The following is a 19375-nucleotide window of genomic DNA, read 5'->3' as shown; positions in this document are numbered from 1 at the left end:
TCTGGCCCGCAGACAGTCCAGGAATCAGCATGCTTTTACATGAGTAGAATGAGTCATTTGTATTTAAAATGCATCTCTGGGTTATTTCTGGGGCACAGGAATTCATTCACCCCCATATATATATATATATATAGGCCCCCCACAAAGTCTGAGAGACAGTGGACCAGCCCCCTGCTGAAAAAGTTTGCTGACCCCTGTCTAATACCTTCAGGGCACATTCAACATAAAGTCACAAAATAGAAATTAAATAAACAATTAAAAAACAGTAAACCCCCCCTCCTCACCACATTTTAAAAGGGCATTAGATGTCAATCAGCCAAAGGCCTGGTTAAAGAGGTGTGTTTGTGAGGAGACCCAGAGCTTATAGGGTTAATAGCTCGGGGTGTGAGGTCCTGTTGCGCACGGGGGGGGGGGGTGTTGGGACTGCACTCAGGCCCCTCTGGTTCAGGCAGGAGACAGTGCCGTGGCACCTGCGGTGGTGGCAGCTGCTGCTGCTCTGAGGAAAGACCAGAGAGCAATGGGTTTGCTAGTGCTGAGCATGGATGCCTCCCAGTTGCCCCACATTGAAGGGTTGGAGAATGCCCAGGCTATTTGGCAGGCACTTGAGAGGGTCCATCACAGAACCACAGCAGGGGCCAAGATCCATGTCACCAGAAGTTTGTTTGAGCTGAGGCTACATCCGGGGGACAGCATCAGGGAGCATGTGACAAAAATGGTGGCTGTGTATAACCAGTTGAGGCAGTTAAACGTGACTTTTCCAGAAGATTTGAAAGTTTACATTCTTCTGAGTTCACTAGACAAGAATTATGACCATTTGTGTCTGAACCTCGAAGCCATGCCCCAAGCAGATTTAACGCTGCAGTTTGTCTCAGGGCACCTGTGCAATGAAGAGGAACATCGGCAGAGGGGTGAGCTGGCTCAGGCTGTCCTGCTTCCAAGGGGGGGGGGGGCAGTAAAGACTGAAGACACTGTAAAGGCTTTTGCTACGAGTCGTTATCATTGTGGCTCAAAAGACCACCGGCGTAAACTGCCCCAAGGAAGAGGATGCCTCCAAGGTCGTTGCCCCAGGTAACCAGATTAGAGGAATGGGACGGCGTGGGAACACACGGAGAGGTCCCAGGGGAAGCGAAGGAGACACAAGTTTGCATCATTTGGCAGCTTCCATGGCAATGGTGAAGGATGGCAACCAGAGCAATGCACAGCATTGGGTGATCAACAGTGGAGCAAGTTATCATCTGCTGCCATCTGGTGTCCAAATGCAGAACTGCAGAGCTGTTTCCATTGGAAAAACAGTCTCACTTGCCGAATGGTTCCAAGAGACAGCTGACAACTGTTGAATGTCAGAACAGGCTATTTGTTCTGGAAACGCCTCAAGCAGGTAAGGGAAACACTGAGTCAGCACAGGCGCAGCGTGCTAACATTCCCACTCACAATATGTGTCATCATTTGTGGCACAGGAGGATGTCCCACTGCAGTTGGGGATATGTCAAGAAAATTCCAGGGTGCACTGAGGGATGCAAAATGAAGTCATGTGCTAAGTTCCTGGATTGCAGAGCATGTGAGAAGGCAAAGGTAAAAACATGCAGTTATCCTAGGTCTGACAGGATAACCACAAAACCTTTTGAGTTGGTTCATGCAGATATTTTTGCCTTATTCCTGTTGCAAGTCTGAGTGGGGCTAAACACATTTTGACCCTAACTCTAGAAATGGTTGGGTGATACCTCTGAAAGAAAAGGGTAAGGCTGCCACCATGCTGAGGGAGTGGGTCACTGCAGTTGAACTCCAATTCTCATTGAAGGTCTCCAGAATCCAATCAGATTGGGTGGGGAGTTCACTGGGTCTGCGTTGTAGAATTACTTTCGCCAGAAAGGGATACATCACAGGTTGATGGTTCTGCACTCACCACAGGAGAACAGGATGGCAGAAAGGCGGAACCGAACGCTTCAGGAAGCGGTGGAAGCGCTGCTTTTTGACTCAGGCTTACCACAACGCTTCTGGGCAGAAGCTTGGAAGACGGCGAATTTCACTCTGAATCGTTCTTACAACTCTGTTGTAAGGGACACACCCTATTTTCTGTTGCATGGTAAGAAACCAAAGGTACATTTCTTCTGTGTGTTTGGGTGCGAGGCTTGGGTCCTTGTGCCAAAGGCCAAACACAGAAAGGGTGGCCCCAGGTCCCGGAAAATGATTTTTTGTGGGTATAAGCCAGGGACAAAGGGGTGGAGATTTGCCTATCCAGAAGGCAATCAGTCAAAGGTTCTAGTCAGCAGGAGTGCTGAGTTTTATGAGCAAAGCGGGTGGACACGCATCCATGCGAATCCAGATATTCTCTCAGAGAGTCTGCCTGACTCTGCTGAGGGAGAGTTAGTAACTGAACCTGCTGAGGATCAGGTCCCTGACCAGGAGCAGGAAAGGGCATCTCCAAAGGCTGTAAAGTAAGAGCCTCAGAGTGCACCAACATCTCCCACCAGTCCAGTTAAGTTCAGAAGATGCAGTAAGTCAGAGGGGGGGTCTTCTGATGCTAAGGACACACTAGCTGGCCCCAGTGGGTCAGAGGGGGCTTCTGGTGTGGTTCCAAGGTGTTCTGCACACACCACAAAAGGTAATCTGCCTGAGAGGTTCAAAGTCACCAGTGTATGGGTTGGGTTGGTGCAATGAGAACTAGAGAGTTTTGAGAAAGTTCAACAGTTTCCTGAAGCAGAAGCCAGGAAATGGCAAGAGGCAATGGAGAAAGAGATGAACTCAATGAGGTCTCTAGGTGTGTTCTCCACCACAAAGCTGCCCGAAGGCAAGCAAGCAGTGAGCTGTCGTTAGGTTTACAGAATTAAACCCACAGTGACAGGAGAACCACAGTACAAGGCTAGACTAGTAGCCAGAGGTTTCACACAGCGGAAAGGGTTGCATTACACTGGAGCCTAAAGCTGTATAATGAAGGGGTTTTCCATCTTGCATATGAATTCTTTGATGGGAACCAAGAGAGGAGCTCTTCCAGAAGCTTTATCCACATCCGATAAATTAAATGGCTTCTGCTGTATGAATTCTTTGATGGGAAGTGAGATGGTGACTCTTGCGGAAGGTCTTTCCACATTCCCTGCACTGATAGGGTTTCTCCCCTGTGTGAATTCTTTGATGGGAAGTGAGAGAGGAGCTGCTCCTGAAGCTCTTTCCACATTCCACACACTGATAGGGTTTCTCCCCTCTGTGAATTAGTTGATGAGAAGAGAGAATCTTCTTGTCACGGAAGCTCTTTCCACATTCCACACACTGATAGGGTTTCTCCCCTGTATGAATTCTTTGATGGGAAGTGAGATCAGAGCTCCTACTGAAGCTCTTTCCACATTCCATGCACCGATAGGGTCTCTCCCCTGTATGAAGTCTTTGATGGGAAGTGAGATTGGAGCTCCTACTGAAGCTCTTTCCACATTCCAGGCAGTGATAGGGTTTTTCCCCTGTATGAATTACTTGATGGGAAGTGAGATGGCCTCTCTTCCTGAAGGTCTTTCCACATTCCATGCACTGATAGGGTTTCTCCTCTATATGAATTAGTTGATGGGAATTGAGAAGTGAGCTCGTACTGAAGCTTTTCCCACATTCCACACACTGATAGGGTTTCTCCCCTGTATGAATTATTTTATGGGAAGTGAGATGGCCACTCTGATTAAAACTCTTTCCACATTCCAAGCACTGATAGGGTTTTTCCACTGTATGAATTAGTTGATGGGAATTGAGAAGGGAGCTCCTACTGAAGCTCTTTCCACATTCCAAGCACTGATAGGGTTTCTCTCCTGTATGAATTAGTTGATGGGACGTGAGGTGGCCTCTCTTCCTGAAGGATTTTCCACATTCCAAGCACTGATAGGGTTTCTCTCCTGTATGAATTAGTTGATGTGAATTGAGAAGGGAGCTCGTACTGAAGCTCTTTCCACATTCCATACACTGATAGGGTTTCTCCCCTGTATGTATTCTTTGATGAGAAGTGAGATGGCCACTCTGACTGAAGCTCTTTCCACATTCCACACACTGATAGGGTTTCTCTCCTGTATGAATTAGTTGATGGGAAGTGAGATTGGAGCTTGTACTGAAGCTCTTTCCACATTCCAAACACTGATAGGGTTTCTCCCCTGTATGAATTAGTTGATGGGAAGTGAGATGGCCCCTCTGACTGAAGCTCTTTCCACATTCCTTGCATTGATAGGGTTTCTCCCCTGTATGAATTCTCTGATGGCAAGTGAGATCAGAGCTCTTCCTGAAGCTCTCTCCGCATTCCACACACTGATAGGCTTTCTTTCCATTGAGAATTCTTTGATGGGAAGTGGAATGGGAGCTCTGACTGCAGCTCTCTCCACACACCAAATGTTTACATGGCTTCTCCTCTCTGGGTATTTTGCTATGGTCACACTTTTTCTTGATTTCCAATTCTTCAGAATCTGCAATGGAGACAAAAAGGGATTAGAGCCTCAGGAACAAATGGAGCCCTCAATTATGGAAGAATGCTAATTAAATGGGTTTTTTAATTGGGCCTCAAGGGTGGGATGTGCCTGGGAGGAGAGGAGAAGGGGAGCCCCAATTATAGTGGTTCTGGGTAGGGGGAGGTAATGCGTGGGAGGAGGAACAGGCTGGGTAAGGGGCACATGGCCCAGGCAGTTAGTGACTCTGCCGTGTGCCAGCCCCTCCTCCAACCTAGGGAATTGGGGTTGTTGTATCAGCCAGCCCTTGGGTCTGCACTGCTGCTGTTGAACACCAGATCGGCCCAGATTATAATCACCCTCATCCACAATTTGATCATGGTTGAGGAGGGTGATCTGGCCTGTATCACTGAGACCTGGGTGGGTGAACATGGTGGAGTTGGTCTCACCTAGTTGTGCCCACCTGAGTACTCAGTACAGCATCAGGCCAGACTCAGGGGTCAGGGAGGGGGGGGTTCTGTAATCTATAGAGATTCTCTATCTCCAGGCTCCTGTCCATTGGGGGGGGGGATCTAGAGTGTGTGTTCCTGGCGTTGTGTAATCGGGACAGATTAGGGATTCTGCTGGTTTACCGCCCGACTCGCTGCCCAACAGTCTCCCTGCCTGAGCTGACAGAACTGGTCTCAGAGGCGGTGTTGAGGACTCCCAGACTGCTGGTTCTGGGAGATTTCAACACCCATGCTAAGGCAGCTGCCTCTGGGGTAGATCAGGACTTCATGGCTGACATGACAACTATGGGGCTGTCCCAACATGTCTCTGGCCCAATGCACAAGGCAGGCCACACACTGGACCTTGTTTTCTTGACTGGGCAGGAAGAGGGTGATCTGAAAGTGGGGGACATGGACATCAGTCCCTTGTCATGGTCAGATCACTTCCTGTTGAGATTTAGAATATCAGCACCTTCCCCCCTCCATAGAGGCGGGGACCTATTAGGAAGGTCCGCTCTCAGAGGCTGATGGATCCAGTAGAATTCCAAACAGCTCTGGGGGTTTTTCCAGCTGATATGACTGGTGTTCCTGTCGAAGCCCTGGTCAACCTCTGCAGCACCCGAATGGCTTGGGCTATTGACACGATCACCCCTGAGTACCCTCTCCCACTTGGTGGAGCCTCATTGGCTCCCTGGTATACTCCAGAGCTCAGGGCGAGGAAGCAAGCTGGGAGACGTCTTGAATGCAAGTGGAGGAATGATCCGAATGAGTGCAACCAAACGCTGGTAAGGGCTCATTATCAAGTCTACCTAGTGGCAGTGAAGGTAGCAAAGGCATACTTTGCTGCCTCCATTGCATCCTCAGGTTGTCTGGCAGAGCTTTTCTGGGTTGTACAGGGACTTTTACAGGCTGACCCTAAGGAGGTGATAAACCAATGGTAGCTCACTTTGACTTGTTTGCACTGCTTTGGTCACCCTGTATGATGACCTCTGTCGAGAGAGACACGAGAACATATCCCTGTTAATTCTTCTCGACCTCTCAGCGGCTTTCAATAGCATCAACCATGGTATCCTTCTGGAGCGACTCTCCAAATTAGGAGTGGGTGGCACCACTTTGCAGTGGTTTCAGTCCTACTTGGATGGTCACTCCCAGAGGGTGTTGCTTGTGGAATGCTTTTCAGCCCCATGGAACCTTCAATGTGGGGTTCCGCAGGGCTCAGTCCTATTTGACTGCTGGGTGGTGGTATCTGGAGGTTTGGAGTACATTGTCAGCAGTATGTGGATGATACTCAGCTGTTTCTCCTTTATATCTGCAGGTGATGCAGTGGAAGTGCTGGACCAGTGCCTTGCCTCGGTAATGGACTGGATGAGAGCCAACAAACTGAAGCTCAATCCAGATAAGACTGAGGCACTGTCAGTGGGTGGTTCCCTAGACAGGATGGCTGGGAGGTTGCCTGCTCTGGATGGGGTTACACTGTCCCTGAAGGAGTAGGTTCGTAGCTTTGGGGTCCTCCTGGATCCTTTGCTGTCGCTTGAGGCTCAGGTGGCCTCGGTGGTCTGGAGTGTCTTCTATCACCTTAGGCTGGTGGCCCAGCTATGCCCCTATCTGGACAGGGATAGCCTAACTGCTGTTGTCTATGCTTTGGTAACCTCAAGGTTAGATTACTACAATGCGTTATAAGTAGTGCTGCCTCTGAGGACAGATCAGAAACTTCAGCTAGAATTCAGGGGCCAGGTTGCTCACTGGAGCACTGGCTACCAATTAGTTTCCAGGCCCAATTCAAAGTGCTGGTTTTGAACTATAAAGCCTTAAACGGCTCAGGACCGCAATACCTCAAGGACCGCCTCTTTCCATATGAACCCACCCGGACCCGGAGATCATCTTCTGAGGCCCTCCTGCGTCTGCCTCCTCCTTAAGAGGTCCGGAGGGCGGCAACATGAGAACGGGGCCTTCTCTACAGTGGCTCCCCATCTGTGGAATGCTCTCCCCAGGGAAGTATGCCTGCCGCCTTCATTATACAGTCAAAAATGTTCCTTTTTAACCAGACCTTTGCCTGACTTGATCTATATCCTATAATGGCTCTTTTTGGTGGGCAAGAGATTTAGGACATAAAATAATGTTTGAGGACTGGGAAAGATTGTGGAAGAAAGGGGTTAAGTTCACCGCATGTACTTTGTTAAAGGAAAGTATTATGAAGATGATGTATAGATGGTATTTGACTCCTGTAAAATTAGCAAAGGTGTATCATAATTGTGATAATACATGTTGGAAATGTAAAAGGAAGGAACATTCTTTCATATGTGGTGGACCTGCCCCAAGGTGAAAGACTTCTGGGAAAAGATTTATAATGAATTGAAAAAAATGTTGAAATATACATTTATAAAGAAACCAGAGGCCTTTCTTCTTGGAATAACAGGTTTGGAATTGCCCAAGAAAGATGTTAAACTATTTTTGTATGCCACAACCGCGGCTCGTATTTTGTTAGCTAAAAAGTGGAAAACTCAAGAATTACCAACAGTAGAAGAATGGCAGATGAAGATGATGGATTTTATGGAGCTAGCCGATCTAACCGGAAGAGTCCGCGACCAGAAGGAGGAGGAACACCACGAAGAATGGAAGAAATTTAATGATTATTTAGCTAAATTTGTTAAGCTAAACTAACTGGAAATAGCTTCCAGATACTTAATGGGCTTAGGATTGTATTTATGTTAACTGATAAAATAATATGTTTAGTACAAGAAGGAGAAGATTTAAAGATGTTAATGTTTAATTTAAAGGGTATCAAAATTGGGATTTGGAAAACCGTTATAAGGATATGCAATGAAATTCAACTAAGGGGAAACAAGGAAGTCATTTTACAAAGTAAATAACCATTATTTTCAATAAGGTTATGATTTATGTTTGTTATGTTTTGTGTTTTTGTTTGTCGTTAATATTGTAAAAACTAATAAAATTTTTGCAAAAAAAATATAATGGCTCTTTTGGGGGGGGGGTTAATCGGGTTGTTTTTGTTCTGATTTTATGTATTTGATAATTTATATGAACTGCCCTGAGACTTTCGAGTATAGGGCGGTATAGAAATGAAATAAATAAATTTGTAGTAGAGGAAGAACTGAAGAGACCTGGGTGTATGTTCATTACCTTTGTGGTTTGTCATTAACCAACATATTTATTATTAGATTCTGATGGATAGTTGAATGTTGCTGTGTTTGATATAAGTTGTTCTTTTAAAAGTTATTGTACTATTCATATTGGATCAGATTGTTATTATTAATGTTTCATGTGTATATATGTGTTGGAAGCTGCCCAGAGTGGCTGCGGCAGCCCAGTCAGATGGGCAGGGGATAAATATAAATTATTACTATTACTATTATTATCATCACTGCTACTACTACCTGAGATTCAGTCAGTCTGGCTCTTCTCTGGGATGGATTTTGTTTGGCCCAGTCATGGCATCCCCTCCATCTCCAATGTCAGGCATCTCTTTGGTCAACCCAAGAAAACAAAAACAGAAAACCTTACAGAAGCTACTTATCTTTCCTAACAACTCTGAAGCTGACATTTAAGACGCCTGGGCAGTTCAGACCAGCTGAATCATGGTATAAAAAGGCAGAACTGGACAAAGACTTTCCACGGGGGGAAAATGTTATTTACGGTTTACTGTGGGGGTGTTAGGTTCCCAGGTGTTGTATTGGGCGCTGCTGAGCTCTGTGAAAATGTATGACGTTGGTCACATAGAGGTATTTTTTGTATTTCCAGGCAGATATGACGATCCCACAGGGAGCCTTACCAAGAGAGGCCACGATCCCCCGATTCTCCTCCATGACGTCCTTATGCAGAGCTCTCTGGTCAGGATCCAGCAACGCCCACTCCTCGTCCGTGAAACGAACAGCGACATCTTCAAAGCACACTGGACCCTAAAAGAAAAAGGGAAATTTCCTCCTCTGAGACAGCAGAAATATGATCTGCTACACAATGCTCTGTTGTTTCCTTCCTCTTAATTGCTGTGGTTTTTTTAAGTGATTCTTTTGCTTCCCACTTTAATAATGGAAGCTTCTTTTAACAAAGGAATTCTTTTATTAGGCATTTATTTTATTGCCCCCTCTACTCTCCCCATGCACTGTTCTGGGGAGGGAACGTCAAGGGGAGGAGTGGAGGGCAGTTCCCTTTGTGCTGCTGTTGGGGCTGGCTAGGTGAATCGTGGCCACTGCTGGTTATGGTTTCTCCAAAGCTTAGAAGCCTATTTTAGCAGTCCATGGTCAATGTAGAAATAAAGCAGTAACTACAAATGAATCCTACTGGCGACATTCAGAAGGCTGGTGTCACAGAGTTATCTAGGCAGGAAATCCCACAGTTCACAGCTGGAGTTTACTCTTTATCAGGAAGAACACGATGTTCACAGACTTGGCTGAGTTTCAGGCCGAATGACAACAGCAGCTCATTCCCTGAGCCTCTTCCTCCACAAAAGCAGTTGCTGAGAGTGAAGGCCCCTGGCTCCCCACAGCTTTCTAACTCCCCTCCTCTCTGGGGTTTCTGGCAAGCGATCAAATAGTGCACCATTGTGCAGCCTGCCTTTGCTCCTCCATTGCTCCATCCCTCGGCCTCTGTCCCCACAAGGCAGCTTCCCCATACCTGATCTGGTTCCACAGCCACTGCTTCCCTTCTGCCCCCATGAAAAGGTGGATCATGAGGTTTTGCCGGCATCATTCTGTCTCCTGCAAAATAAAAAAGGTAAGCAGGATGCCAGGAGTGCCTGCTTCTATCAAAGGTGAAATAGTGAAATAGGGCATCTCTAACTGCAGATGGGCCTTTCAGAAGAAGAAGAAGAAGAAGAAGAAGAAGAAGAAGAAGAAGAAGAAGAAGAAGAAGAAGAAGAAGAAGAAGAAGAAGAATTTATTACTTATACCCCGCCAATCTGGCTGAGTCTCCCCAGCTACTCTGGGAGGCTCCCAATCAAGTGTTAAAAACAGTACAGCATTAAATATTAAAAACTGCCCTGAACAGGGCTGCCTTCAGATGTCTTTAAAAGAGAAGATAGCTGCTTATTTCCTTCACATCTGAAGGGTGGGTGTTCCACAGGGTGGCCACCACTACTGAGAAGGTCCTCTGTCTGGTTCCCTGTAACCTCACTTCTCGCAATGAGGGAACCGCCAGAAGTGCCTCGGAGCTGGACCTCAGTGTCCGGGCAGAACGATAGGGATGGAGACTCTCCTTCAGGTATACAGGACTGAGGCCATTTAGGGCTTTCAAGGTCAGCACCAACACTTTGAATTGTGCTCAGAAACGTACTGGGAGCCAATGCAGATCTCTCAGAACCGGTGTTATGTGGTCCCAGCAGCCACTCCCAGTCACCAATCGAGCTGCCGCATTCTGGATTAATTGCAGTTTCCGGGTCACCTTCAAAGGTAGCCACACCTGCTAAGAACATTTGGACGTTTGTGCCCATTTCATATGTTAGTTGTGCAGAAATACTTCTCCCTTCCTCTGCACCCTTGTTCCCAACTGTTCTCCCCAAAACAAGATGAAAAGAACCCTCAGATGAGCTGGAAAACCAACAGAACAAGACCAAACGGAGAAAAGCCACCTTCCTCCTTACCCAGTGGCCTCTCTCTGGTGTCCAATGGAGGCCTCCCTGCCTCACAGGAATCCAGGTCCATTTCTGCAAAATGATCCCTTTTCTGAAAGAACAACAAGGATTCAAAACAGAGAATGAATGGCGAGAAACGTTAGAAAGAGAATGACAAAGACAGAAGCTTTAAGGGTGTTAGATCTCATTCTATAGATGCCTTCCCAGGAAAAGAATGGGCCAACAGTAGAGCATTATGGGCTGTTCTCCATCCTGTTTGGAGCCCCTTGGGAGTATCCAGAGGAAAATCTCTCTCACCTGCTTTCTCTCCTCTGCCTGACTCAGGAGGAAACCTTCGGCCAGGGCCACGGCCTGGGAACTGGTCTCCGCTCCACAGTCCCTCACCCAGCTCTCCATCTCCGGGGGAAGGACAGCCAGGAACTGCTCCAAGATCACCAGGTCCAGCATCTCAGCTTTGGTGTGCCTTTCTGGCTTCAGCCACAGATGGCAAAGGTGGTAGAGTCGGCTGCAAACCTCTCGGGGTCCTTTGGCCTCCTGGCAGCAGAACTGCCTTAACTGCTGGCTCTGCACCTCTGAGGGGAGGGTGTCCTCCTCATCCAGGATCTTCTGCCCAGAGTTTTCCCAGAATCCCCCACTGCTCCCAGTTTGGATGGCATGGCCTCTTTCTGCTCCAAGGCCAGCTGAGTCTTGCTCATCCATCTGTGCTCTCAGGAAGCCTCTGAGACATCGGAAGGAACCCTTTGGTCTTCTGCCAAGTTCTGTCTGTCTGAATGAGAAGCTCTAGCAAATCCTACAAAGCAAATACATTGTTCTGTTACAGAATTTGTAGGTCAGGAGAAGAAACAGGATGGATGAGCATGGATGAGTCTTGCCAGGAATCAGGACTGGACGGCACCAGAGCCCGAACCATGAGAGATCTTCTTTAAAAAGAGGAGAAGGAGAAGGAGAAAGCAGCCTCTAGTTCTCCTATAAGGAAGATTGCAATGCGAAATGTGGAGGCAACAGAAGGGATTTGTGGGTGATTAATCAGCCTGGTGGCGCTGTGGGTAAAAGCTCAGTGCCTAGGACTTGCCGATCGTCAGGTCAGCGGTTCAAATCCCCGCGGCGGGGTGCGCTCCCGTTGCTCGGTCCCAGGGCCTGCCAACCTAGCAGTTTGAAAGCACCCCCGGGTGCAAGTAGATAAATAGGGACCGCTTACTAGCGGGAAGGTAAGGGGCATTTCCATGTGCTGCGCTGGCTCGCCAGATGCAGCTTGTCACGCTGGCCACGTGACCCGGAAGTGTCTGCGGACAGCGCTGGCTCCCGGCCTATAGAGTGAGATGAGCGCACAACCCTAAAGTCTGTCAGACTGGCCCAAATGGGCAGGGGTACCTTCACCTTTATCAGCCTGGTTGCTCCTGCCTTCCAGTCAATGCATGAAGTCAGAACTGACTGACAAGGGAGTCATTTGTATCTTGTGGAAAATGGATGCTTGGCTCTAGTGGGGGTCCTCATTCGGGGGTCCTCAGGAGTGGCTCCCCCCACCCCCACTCCCCTGCTTCTGTCTCCTTTTTTACACTTGGACTCTCCGCCGCTCTCAAGGCAGACTCCTGGGGTGGGGTCCCTTTTTCTTTGTTCTGAGGGCCAGGTATGTATCTGGCCAACCCTCTGAGGGCCAAGTGGACGGGGCCAAATACATCTCCCTTGAAATTTAGGCAGGTAATTTATTATGATTATTCTCTTAGATGGCTTAACACACACACAGCCATTGATGCCAAGGTCCCTGGAGGCTCAGTGAGTAGCAGCGCCCATTTCCGGCTGCTTTGCCAGCAACAACCCCTTTGGGAGAGAGAGGATGTGGTCCTGGGATGCCCTGCTCTGGGTGCGAGGGGATTGCTGCAGTGGCCTCCGTGGGGAGCTGCCCTGGGAGACACTGGGAAACTGGTCCCCAATGCAGCAGCCAGACTCTGGGCTGGGATCCCTCTCTTTATCCCTGGCCTTCCTCTCCCACCTTTTTTTTTTTTGGGGGGGGGGGGGCTAGTCCACCTCCTCATCCAGCTTTGGAAAACCATTTGCACATATTTCCTCTGTTGTGCAATGAGGCTGAGCGATGTCACACAGAGTTAAATTCCCAGGGACTCCTTTGTTTAAAGAAGGGAGATCTTTTCTGAAGGGGGGGGCGGAGGGCCAAATGAGTTTGGGATCCTCTGATCTGCAGGAAGGAGAGCGTGGCAGACCTGGCCCCTCCCTGGCAGGACCCTCTCCTCCCTGACTTGGGGTCCCCCCTGCAGGAGCAGATCAGGCCCCCCCTGCTGCAGCCCTGGGACCCCCACCAGATCCCAGAGAGAGAGGAGACTCACCAGATCCCAGGAGGGGAGAGCGAGGCAGCCCTTGCAGCAGAGACACCCAAGCAGGGAAGGACTGGGGGGGGGGGGGGGTTGCAGGGCTCGGGAGGACCCGGCCCCCCTTGCTTCCTGGCCTCTCTAGGAAGGCAGCTCGGTCCCCTTTAACCCTTGCCAAGCCAAGTCCCCCAGCTCAGCCCTTCCTCCCTTTGCACAGCCTGAGCTCCGCGCTGCGCCCCCGAAGAGATCCCGGCTCGCGAAGGGTCTCTCTGATCCAGCGCTGCAGCGCAGAAAGGAGGGGGGGGGAGTGGAGGGCTTGGCCAAAGAGGGGAGCAACTGGGGCGGAGTGGGGAGCCTGTGCAACTCCCCCCACCCCACTTTCCCTCCTGGCTGGACCAGAGCAGCTTCTCCTGGGGGGCCACCCCCCTCTCTCCTTCCCCCCCCCCCACACACATAGATTGATTGACATATTTAGGGAACCGATTTTGCGGGGGCCCGCCTATGCCCCTGGGGGGGGACTTCCTGGCCCCCCCGCTAGATGCGGCCCTGATCCCAGGGTCATCTAGTCCAACCCCAGCAATGCAGGAATCTCAGCTCAAGCATCCATGGCAGATGGCCGTCCGATCTCTGCTGAGAAACCTCCAAGGAAGGGGAGTCCACCACCTCCCAAGGGAGACCTTTCCCTGCCCAACTGCTCTTAGGTGTCCCTCAAGGCAGCGGGTCCTGAGTTCCAGCCCTGCTGAAAAAATCGCACTGGCTGCCAAGGAGGAACCAAGAGAAGTTCAAAATAAATAAATCATATTCACATCATAAATGAGTAATACTTTCTTCTGCATGCGTTTTATGCCAATATACAAAAGCATATAATTTCCTCTTCCAGAAATGCTTAATTGTGAATTCAAGGGACACTGAAGTCTTTGCAGAGAGAGATGACAGGACAGCTTTCCAGATTAGCTGGGAGTGAGGCAGTTGGCAGAGTGGCACTTGGCTCGCTAAGATGCCAGCTACTACAGGAATTGCTTTCTTGAGACTTTTTAGCACTGCAATAACATTTCTTTAAAAAATAAAAAAGGTTGATTTTTAAGTCATGGCAGAGTGTGAGCAAATACTCCACATCTGCCAAGCTCTGAGGAGCAGGACTAAGGGGTAAAATGAAGCCCCCCCAGATCCCCAAAGGTTGAGGGAAAGGGTCTCTCTCCCTTCTTCCTTATCAGTTATTTCCACCTAAGAAATAGAAATAGAGCAGTTGCTCATGTAAAGCGCAGGGTTTGTTGGGGTAGATTAAGGAGCCGACGATGACATGATTTTTCAGCAATAAATATGATCTGTTCTTATGTGTAAGTGAAGTCACATTTGAAACAATACAGAAGCAGTCAAAGGGAATTTTCGGGGAGTTACAGTCTCCAAATAACACAAAACACATGCAAGATTTGTAGAATAGCACACACGATTTCCACACCTTTTTTAAAAAAAAAACAACAATTGCTTTTATTTACTTTCATGGTACAAAATATAATTTTAAAGAAAGCAATGGTTACAACAGTAAACAACAAATACCTTGTCCTGATGAAATTGCAGAGCTTCATCATCCCATGTGTTACACATTTCATTTGATTACTCTAAAAGGTCACGCCACCTTTTCCCATGAGTGCTGGGTGGATTCCGGCAACAGTCTTAAAGATTTATGTATTCAATAAATATTGGCCACTTGTTATAAAAGGAATGTGGATTGTGTTCCCCCACCTTCTTGATTTCCCCAGGGAAACAAAATTTAAGATACTGAAATTGTGGTGCCCAGAATTGAACACAGTATTCAAGGTAGGGTCTGACCAAGGCAGAATAAAGTGGTACTATTCCTGCTATTGGACGCGGGTGGCGCTGTGGGTAAAAGCCTCAGCGCCTAGGGCTTGCCGATCGAAAGGTCGGCGGTTCGAATCCCTGCGGCGCGGTGCGCTCCTGTTGCTCGGTCCCAGCGCCTGCCAACCTAGCAGTTCGAAAGCACCCCCGGGTGCAAGTAGATAAATAGGGACCGCTTACTAGCGGGAAGGTAAACGGCGTTTCCGTGTGCGGCTCTGGCTCACCAGAGCAGCGATGTCACGCTGGCCACGTGACCCGGAAGTGTCTCCGGACAGCGCTGGCCCCCGGCCTCTTGAGTGAGATGGGCGCACAACCCTAGAGTCTGTCAAGACTGGCCCGTACGGGCAGGGGTACCTTTACCTTTTACATTCCTGCTATTGATCTGATTCTGCCTTCTGCCACATTGGCCTGTGCTCCCCGTTTGGTGTCCTCCGCAAATGTAATGACCACCCCCTCAGTTCCTTCATCCAAGACATTTATAACAAAGTTGAACAACAACGGGCCCAGGACTGAACCGTGCAGCACCCCTCTCTTGTCACTTTTCCCCAGGATGATGAGGAACCATGAAGGAGTCTTCTTTGGGTTCGGTCAGTCAAATCCATCTAACAGTTACCTCATTCTGCTCACATTTTTTAAAAAAAGATATTTATTAAAGTTTCCAAAGTATTACAAAAAGAAAAAAAGAAAAAGTGAAAATACAAAAGAAAAACAGTTAAAAACAAATCAATTTTTCCGTATCTTATCTTTCATTTGCTTGTTTCCCAGACCTCCTCACACCTCCCTTTTTTGTATTCCACTTCAATTTATTGGTTCAGCAAATCCTTTCCCTCTTTGTTTTTATCCTAATCTTTAATCTTAATATATTATAACTTTAGATTATCACCTGTTAACAATCGATTTTTGCATATTGCTTTATAACATTACTGCTAAAAACCACTTAACTTCAATCCAACATCATTCTAACATTCATTAATTTTGCAGTATTTCTGTAGATAGTCTTTAAATTTCTTCCAATCTTCTTCCATCAACTCTTCTCCCTGGTCTCGGATTCTGCCAGTCATTTCTGCCAATTCCATATAGTCCATCACCTTCATCTGCCACTCTTCCAGGGTGGGTAAATCTTGTGTCTTCCAATACTTTGCAATAAGTATTCTTGCTGCTGTTGTAGCGTACATAAAGAAAGTTCTATCCTTCTTTGGCACCAATTGGCCGACCATGCCCAGGAGAAAGGCCTCTGGTTTCTTCAGGAAGGTATATTTAAATACCTTTTTCATTTCATTATATATCATCTCCCAGAAAGCCTTAATCCTTGGGCACGTCCACCAAAGGTGAAAGCATGTACCTTCAGTTTCTTTACATTTCCAACATTTATTATCGGGCAAATGATAGATTTTTGCAAGCTTGACTGGGGTCATGTACCACCTGTATATCATTTTCATAATATTCTCTCTTAAGGCATTACATGCCGTAAACTTCATACCTGTGGTCCATAACTGTTCCCAGTCAGCCATCATAATGTTATGTCCAACATCTTGTGCCCATTTAATCATAGCAGATTTCACCGTTTCATCCTGAATATTCCATTTCAACAGCAAGTTATACATCCTTGACAGAGTCTTAGTTTTGGGATCTAACAGTTCTGTTTCCAATTTTGATTTTTCCACCTGGAATCCAATTTTTTTGTCCAAATTGTATGCCTCCATTATTTGATAATAATGAAGCCAGTCTCGCACTTTGTTTTTTAATTTTTCAAAACTCTGCAATTTCAATTTATCTCCCTCTTGTTCCAAAATTTCCCAATATTTCGGCCATTTGGCCTCCATATTGAGCTTTGCATTCTGCTCACATTATAGCAACTTCCTCACATAAATATTGTGGGGACTTTGTCAAAAGCCTTATTGAAATCAAGACGCCCTATTTCCACAGCTCTCCCATGATCAACAGACAAGCATATTATCCTGTTTCGTTTGCCACCTAAGGGGGGAAATGACTTGCTTCAATTTAACCCAAGCACATCCACAAGGGCTCTTGACTAGACGCTTGGCTGTGGGGTGCTGAATGTTCTCCCCCCCTTTTCTGTTTTGGTTTAAACTAACTCACAAACTAAGAAGCTATACACAGACCACTTGTAGTGAAACATATGATGCAGATCTTGCTGCAGATATGTTGTATTATTTTTTGTGATATACAAACTACTTGAGAAACTCGGTCTATTACTCTTTATCATTTATTATTCATAGGCTTCTTGTTTACAAAAGCCCAGCAGAAAGTCATTCCAGAAAGAGAATAAAAAGGCAACAAACACACCCAGGCCCCAACCGGAGCTGCATCTTCACAGCAGGATCAGGCCACTTCCAAGAGTCCTGGCTTCCTCCAAAAAGCCTGGAACTGTACTTGGCTAAGGATGCTGAGAGTTGCTAAGAGACCCCCCCCCCTCCGGGATCCCTAGGAATGGGAGCTCAGTCGGGGGGACGGGACAGAGAGAGAGGGTCTCCCAACCACTCTCAGCACTGGGTGGGGGGGGCTGCCTCTTTCAACCCCAGCCCAGGTTTGCTTCCTTCCCAGCAGGTCCTCTCCTGCCTTGGATGCTTCTGGGTGGGAGACAGCCTTCTCCCGGCACCGGTCCGGAATGCAGAGCACAGCATTCACTCCTCTGGACGTTCAAGCAAACAGCAGAGCTCAGCAGAAGCTGAGACTGAGGATACGTAGCATCTGGGTTTAGTGATTTATTTACAGGTTTGAAATAAAGAACAGAGCCATTATGGTGTGTCTCTTCTCCTCTGAGAGAGAACAACAACAACAACAACAAAAAGAACAAAGAAGACAGAAGTGGTGCGCAGTTCCTTCCCTTCCCAGGCTTCCAAAGAATGGAATGTCAACAAACAGCGCATGTGATCTAGTAGTCACACACACTCCGCAGCACAGGAGAGAATGAAACTCCCGACAAGACCTTCCTTGATTCTCCACCCCCCCCCCACACCCACCAATAGATTGATTGACATATTTATGGAACCGTTTAAAGCCGATTTTGCGGGGGGGGGGGGAGAGACCTGAATCCTGATTGGAAGGGATCCAAATGGTCTGGATCCTCCAGACGTGCTTGTAGTTGTTCAGCAACCACCTGTTAAATCACCCTACCCAAGAATGGAAGATTTGAGACTGGGCGATAGTTGGCCATATTGGCCAGGTCCAAATTTTTATTTTTTTAAGAAGCGGTTTAATGACCGCCTCTTTCAGTGGGTCTGGGAAGACGCCCTCACAGAGGGAAGCATTCACCACCCCGCAGAGCCCATCGCCCAGCCCTTCCCGGCTCGCTTTGTAAGCCAGGATGGGCAGGGATCAATGAGACAGGTGGTTGATTTCACTCATCCAAGCAGCCTGGCCACATCCTTGGAGGTAACAGATTGGAATTCATTCCATACAACTTGACCAAACAGGGTTCTAGCACCCTCCTGCTCTGGCCCTGCTCCCACGGTGCAGTCTACCTCTTTCCGAGTCTGAGTGACTTTATCTGCAAAAAACTTTGCAAGATCATTGCAGGAGATCTTGGGGTCTTTACCAGGCTCTGATGGCAAAGGTGGTTCCGTTAAATTGCAAACTACCTGAAAGAGTCTCCTGCTGCTGTTTTCTGCAGATGCAATAGAGGCGGTGAAGAAAGTCCGCTTTGCCATCACTATCGCCACTTGGTAGGCTTGACGTTGAGCTCTAACCCGTGTCTGGTACAATTCAAAATGAGTTTTCCACCACCGGTGCTCTAACCATCTCAGCAATTGTTTCATTGCGCTCAGCTCCAGGGAAAACCACAGGGACGGCTGCGCTTCATGCAATCGGAGAGGGCACTTCAGAGCCAGACAGTTGATAGCCCTGGTTAAGACCGGATTCCAGCGGGCCACCAGGGAATTAGCTGAAAGGTCATCATGGGATAAAGCATCCCCTACCACTCTGTGGAAACCATTTGGATGTATTAAGTGGCGGGGGCGGACCATCCGTATTGGTCCTACCTCCCTGCAGAGGGGAAGGGTCACGGAAAAGTCCAGTTGCACCACGAAGTGATCTAACTGTGGCATTTAGAGACCTGCAGCTAATCTTGCACCAAAGAGTTGCCCCATTGTATCAGGAGACATTCTGTCCTTAAGGTACCAGGAATGGCCTTTCTCCTTGTTCACCACATACCAGAGTGTATGCATAATACAGAAGAGGCCCACGTGCTGCATGAAGGTGCCCAGAGAGTCCTTTGTTTGTTTGCTTGCTTAATTAATATGCAATTAACCAGAGTCCTTATATGGAATCACTCATAGGGTGTTATTCCAAATGATTGGAAGGTACTCTATGCATATGTATAGTCTTAACAGATAAGGGAAAAATATATTAGAAAGGCCCCTTCTTCAGGAGGGTTCTCAGTCCTTTTGGATGTGAATCCACCAAGCCTGTCTGTCTGGCCAGCAAAGACAATAAACATTCCTTTGTTCTTCTCATGCGACAGCGTGGTATTTTCCTTTCAGCCTGTTAATTAGCAAAATCTGACCATGCCACTTCTTTTGCCTCACTGTTACTTAGCATCACATCACCCACATCCACAGAGGTGAAACCCAGGTCCAAGGCATGTCCGTGACTATGAGTTGGGCCAAACTTATTCAGGGACAGCCACATGGAGGCCGTGCTTTCCACGAAGTCCCAAGCGGCCCCTTGTGAAGTTGTGTCGGCATGGATGTTAAA

At 47.8% G+C, this 19375-nt stretch overlaps 3 protein-coding genes and 1 pseudogene across 9 annotated transcripts in view; 2 read left to right on the top strand and 2 right to left on the bottom strand.

The window, feature by feature from the left end:
• The window catches only part of LOC114589664 (uncharacterized), a 999511-nt gene that overhangs the window by 811817 nt on the left and 168319 nt on the right, over nucleotides 1–19375 (top strand). The window lies entirely within an intron of this gene.
• Nucleotides 1–19375, bottom strand: part of LOC144327607 (zinc finger and SCAN domain-containing protein 31-like) — a 121337-nt gene that overhangs the window by 42158 nt on the left and 59804 nt on the right. The window contains exon 1 of one of the 4 annotated variants that reach the window (XM_077927980.1): nucleotides 12821–12885. The exons of the other annotated variants lie outside the window; for them this stretch is intronic. The gene's annotated coding sequence lies outside the window, so the exon portion shown is untranslated. Of the gene's footprint in view, nucleotides 1–12820; nucleotides 12886–19375 lie in introns of those variants that run through there. 4 annotated transcript variants of the gene reach the window in all.
• LOC144327585 (uncharacterized) overlaps nucleotides 418–19375 on the bottom strand; it is a 48834-nt gene continuing 29876 nt past the window's right edge. The window contains exons 2-6 of the mRNA XM_077927921.1: nucleotides 10779–11271; nucleotides 10491–10572; nucleotides 9527–9609; nucleotides 8685–8811; nucleotides 418–4427 (exon numbers count right to left, since the gene is read on the bottom strand). Of these exons, the coding sequence (XP_077784047.1) occupies nucleotides 3016–4427; nucleotides 8685–8811; nucleotides 9527–9609; nucleotides 10491–10572; nucleotides 10779–11180 (2106 nt within the window). The 5' untranslated portion in view covers nucleotides 11181–11271 and the 3' untranslated portion in view covers nucleotides 418–3015. The remainder of the gene's footprint in view (nucleotides 4428–8684; nucleotides 8812–9526; nucleotides 9610–10490; nucleotides 10573–10778; nucleotides 11272–19375) is intronic.
• Nucleotides 4632–6951, top strand: LOC144327397 (uncharacterized; annotated as a pseudogene).

This window comes from Podarcis muralis, chromosome 4 (assembly GCF_964188315.1).
Source record: "Podarcis muralis chromosome 4, rPodMur119.hap1.1, whole genome shotgun sequence".
Classification (NCBI taxonomy): domain Eukaryota; kingdom Metazoa; phylum Chordata; class Lepidosauria; order Squamata; family Lacertidae; genus Podarcis; species Podarcis muralis.
Note: the sequence above shows the minus strand (reverse complement) of the source record. Positions and strands in the feature narration are given on the sequence as shown.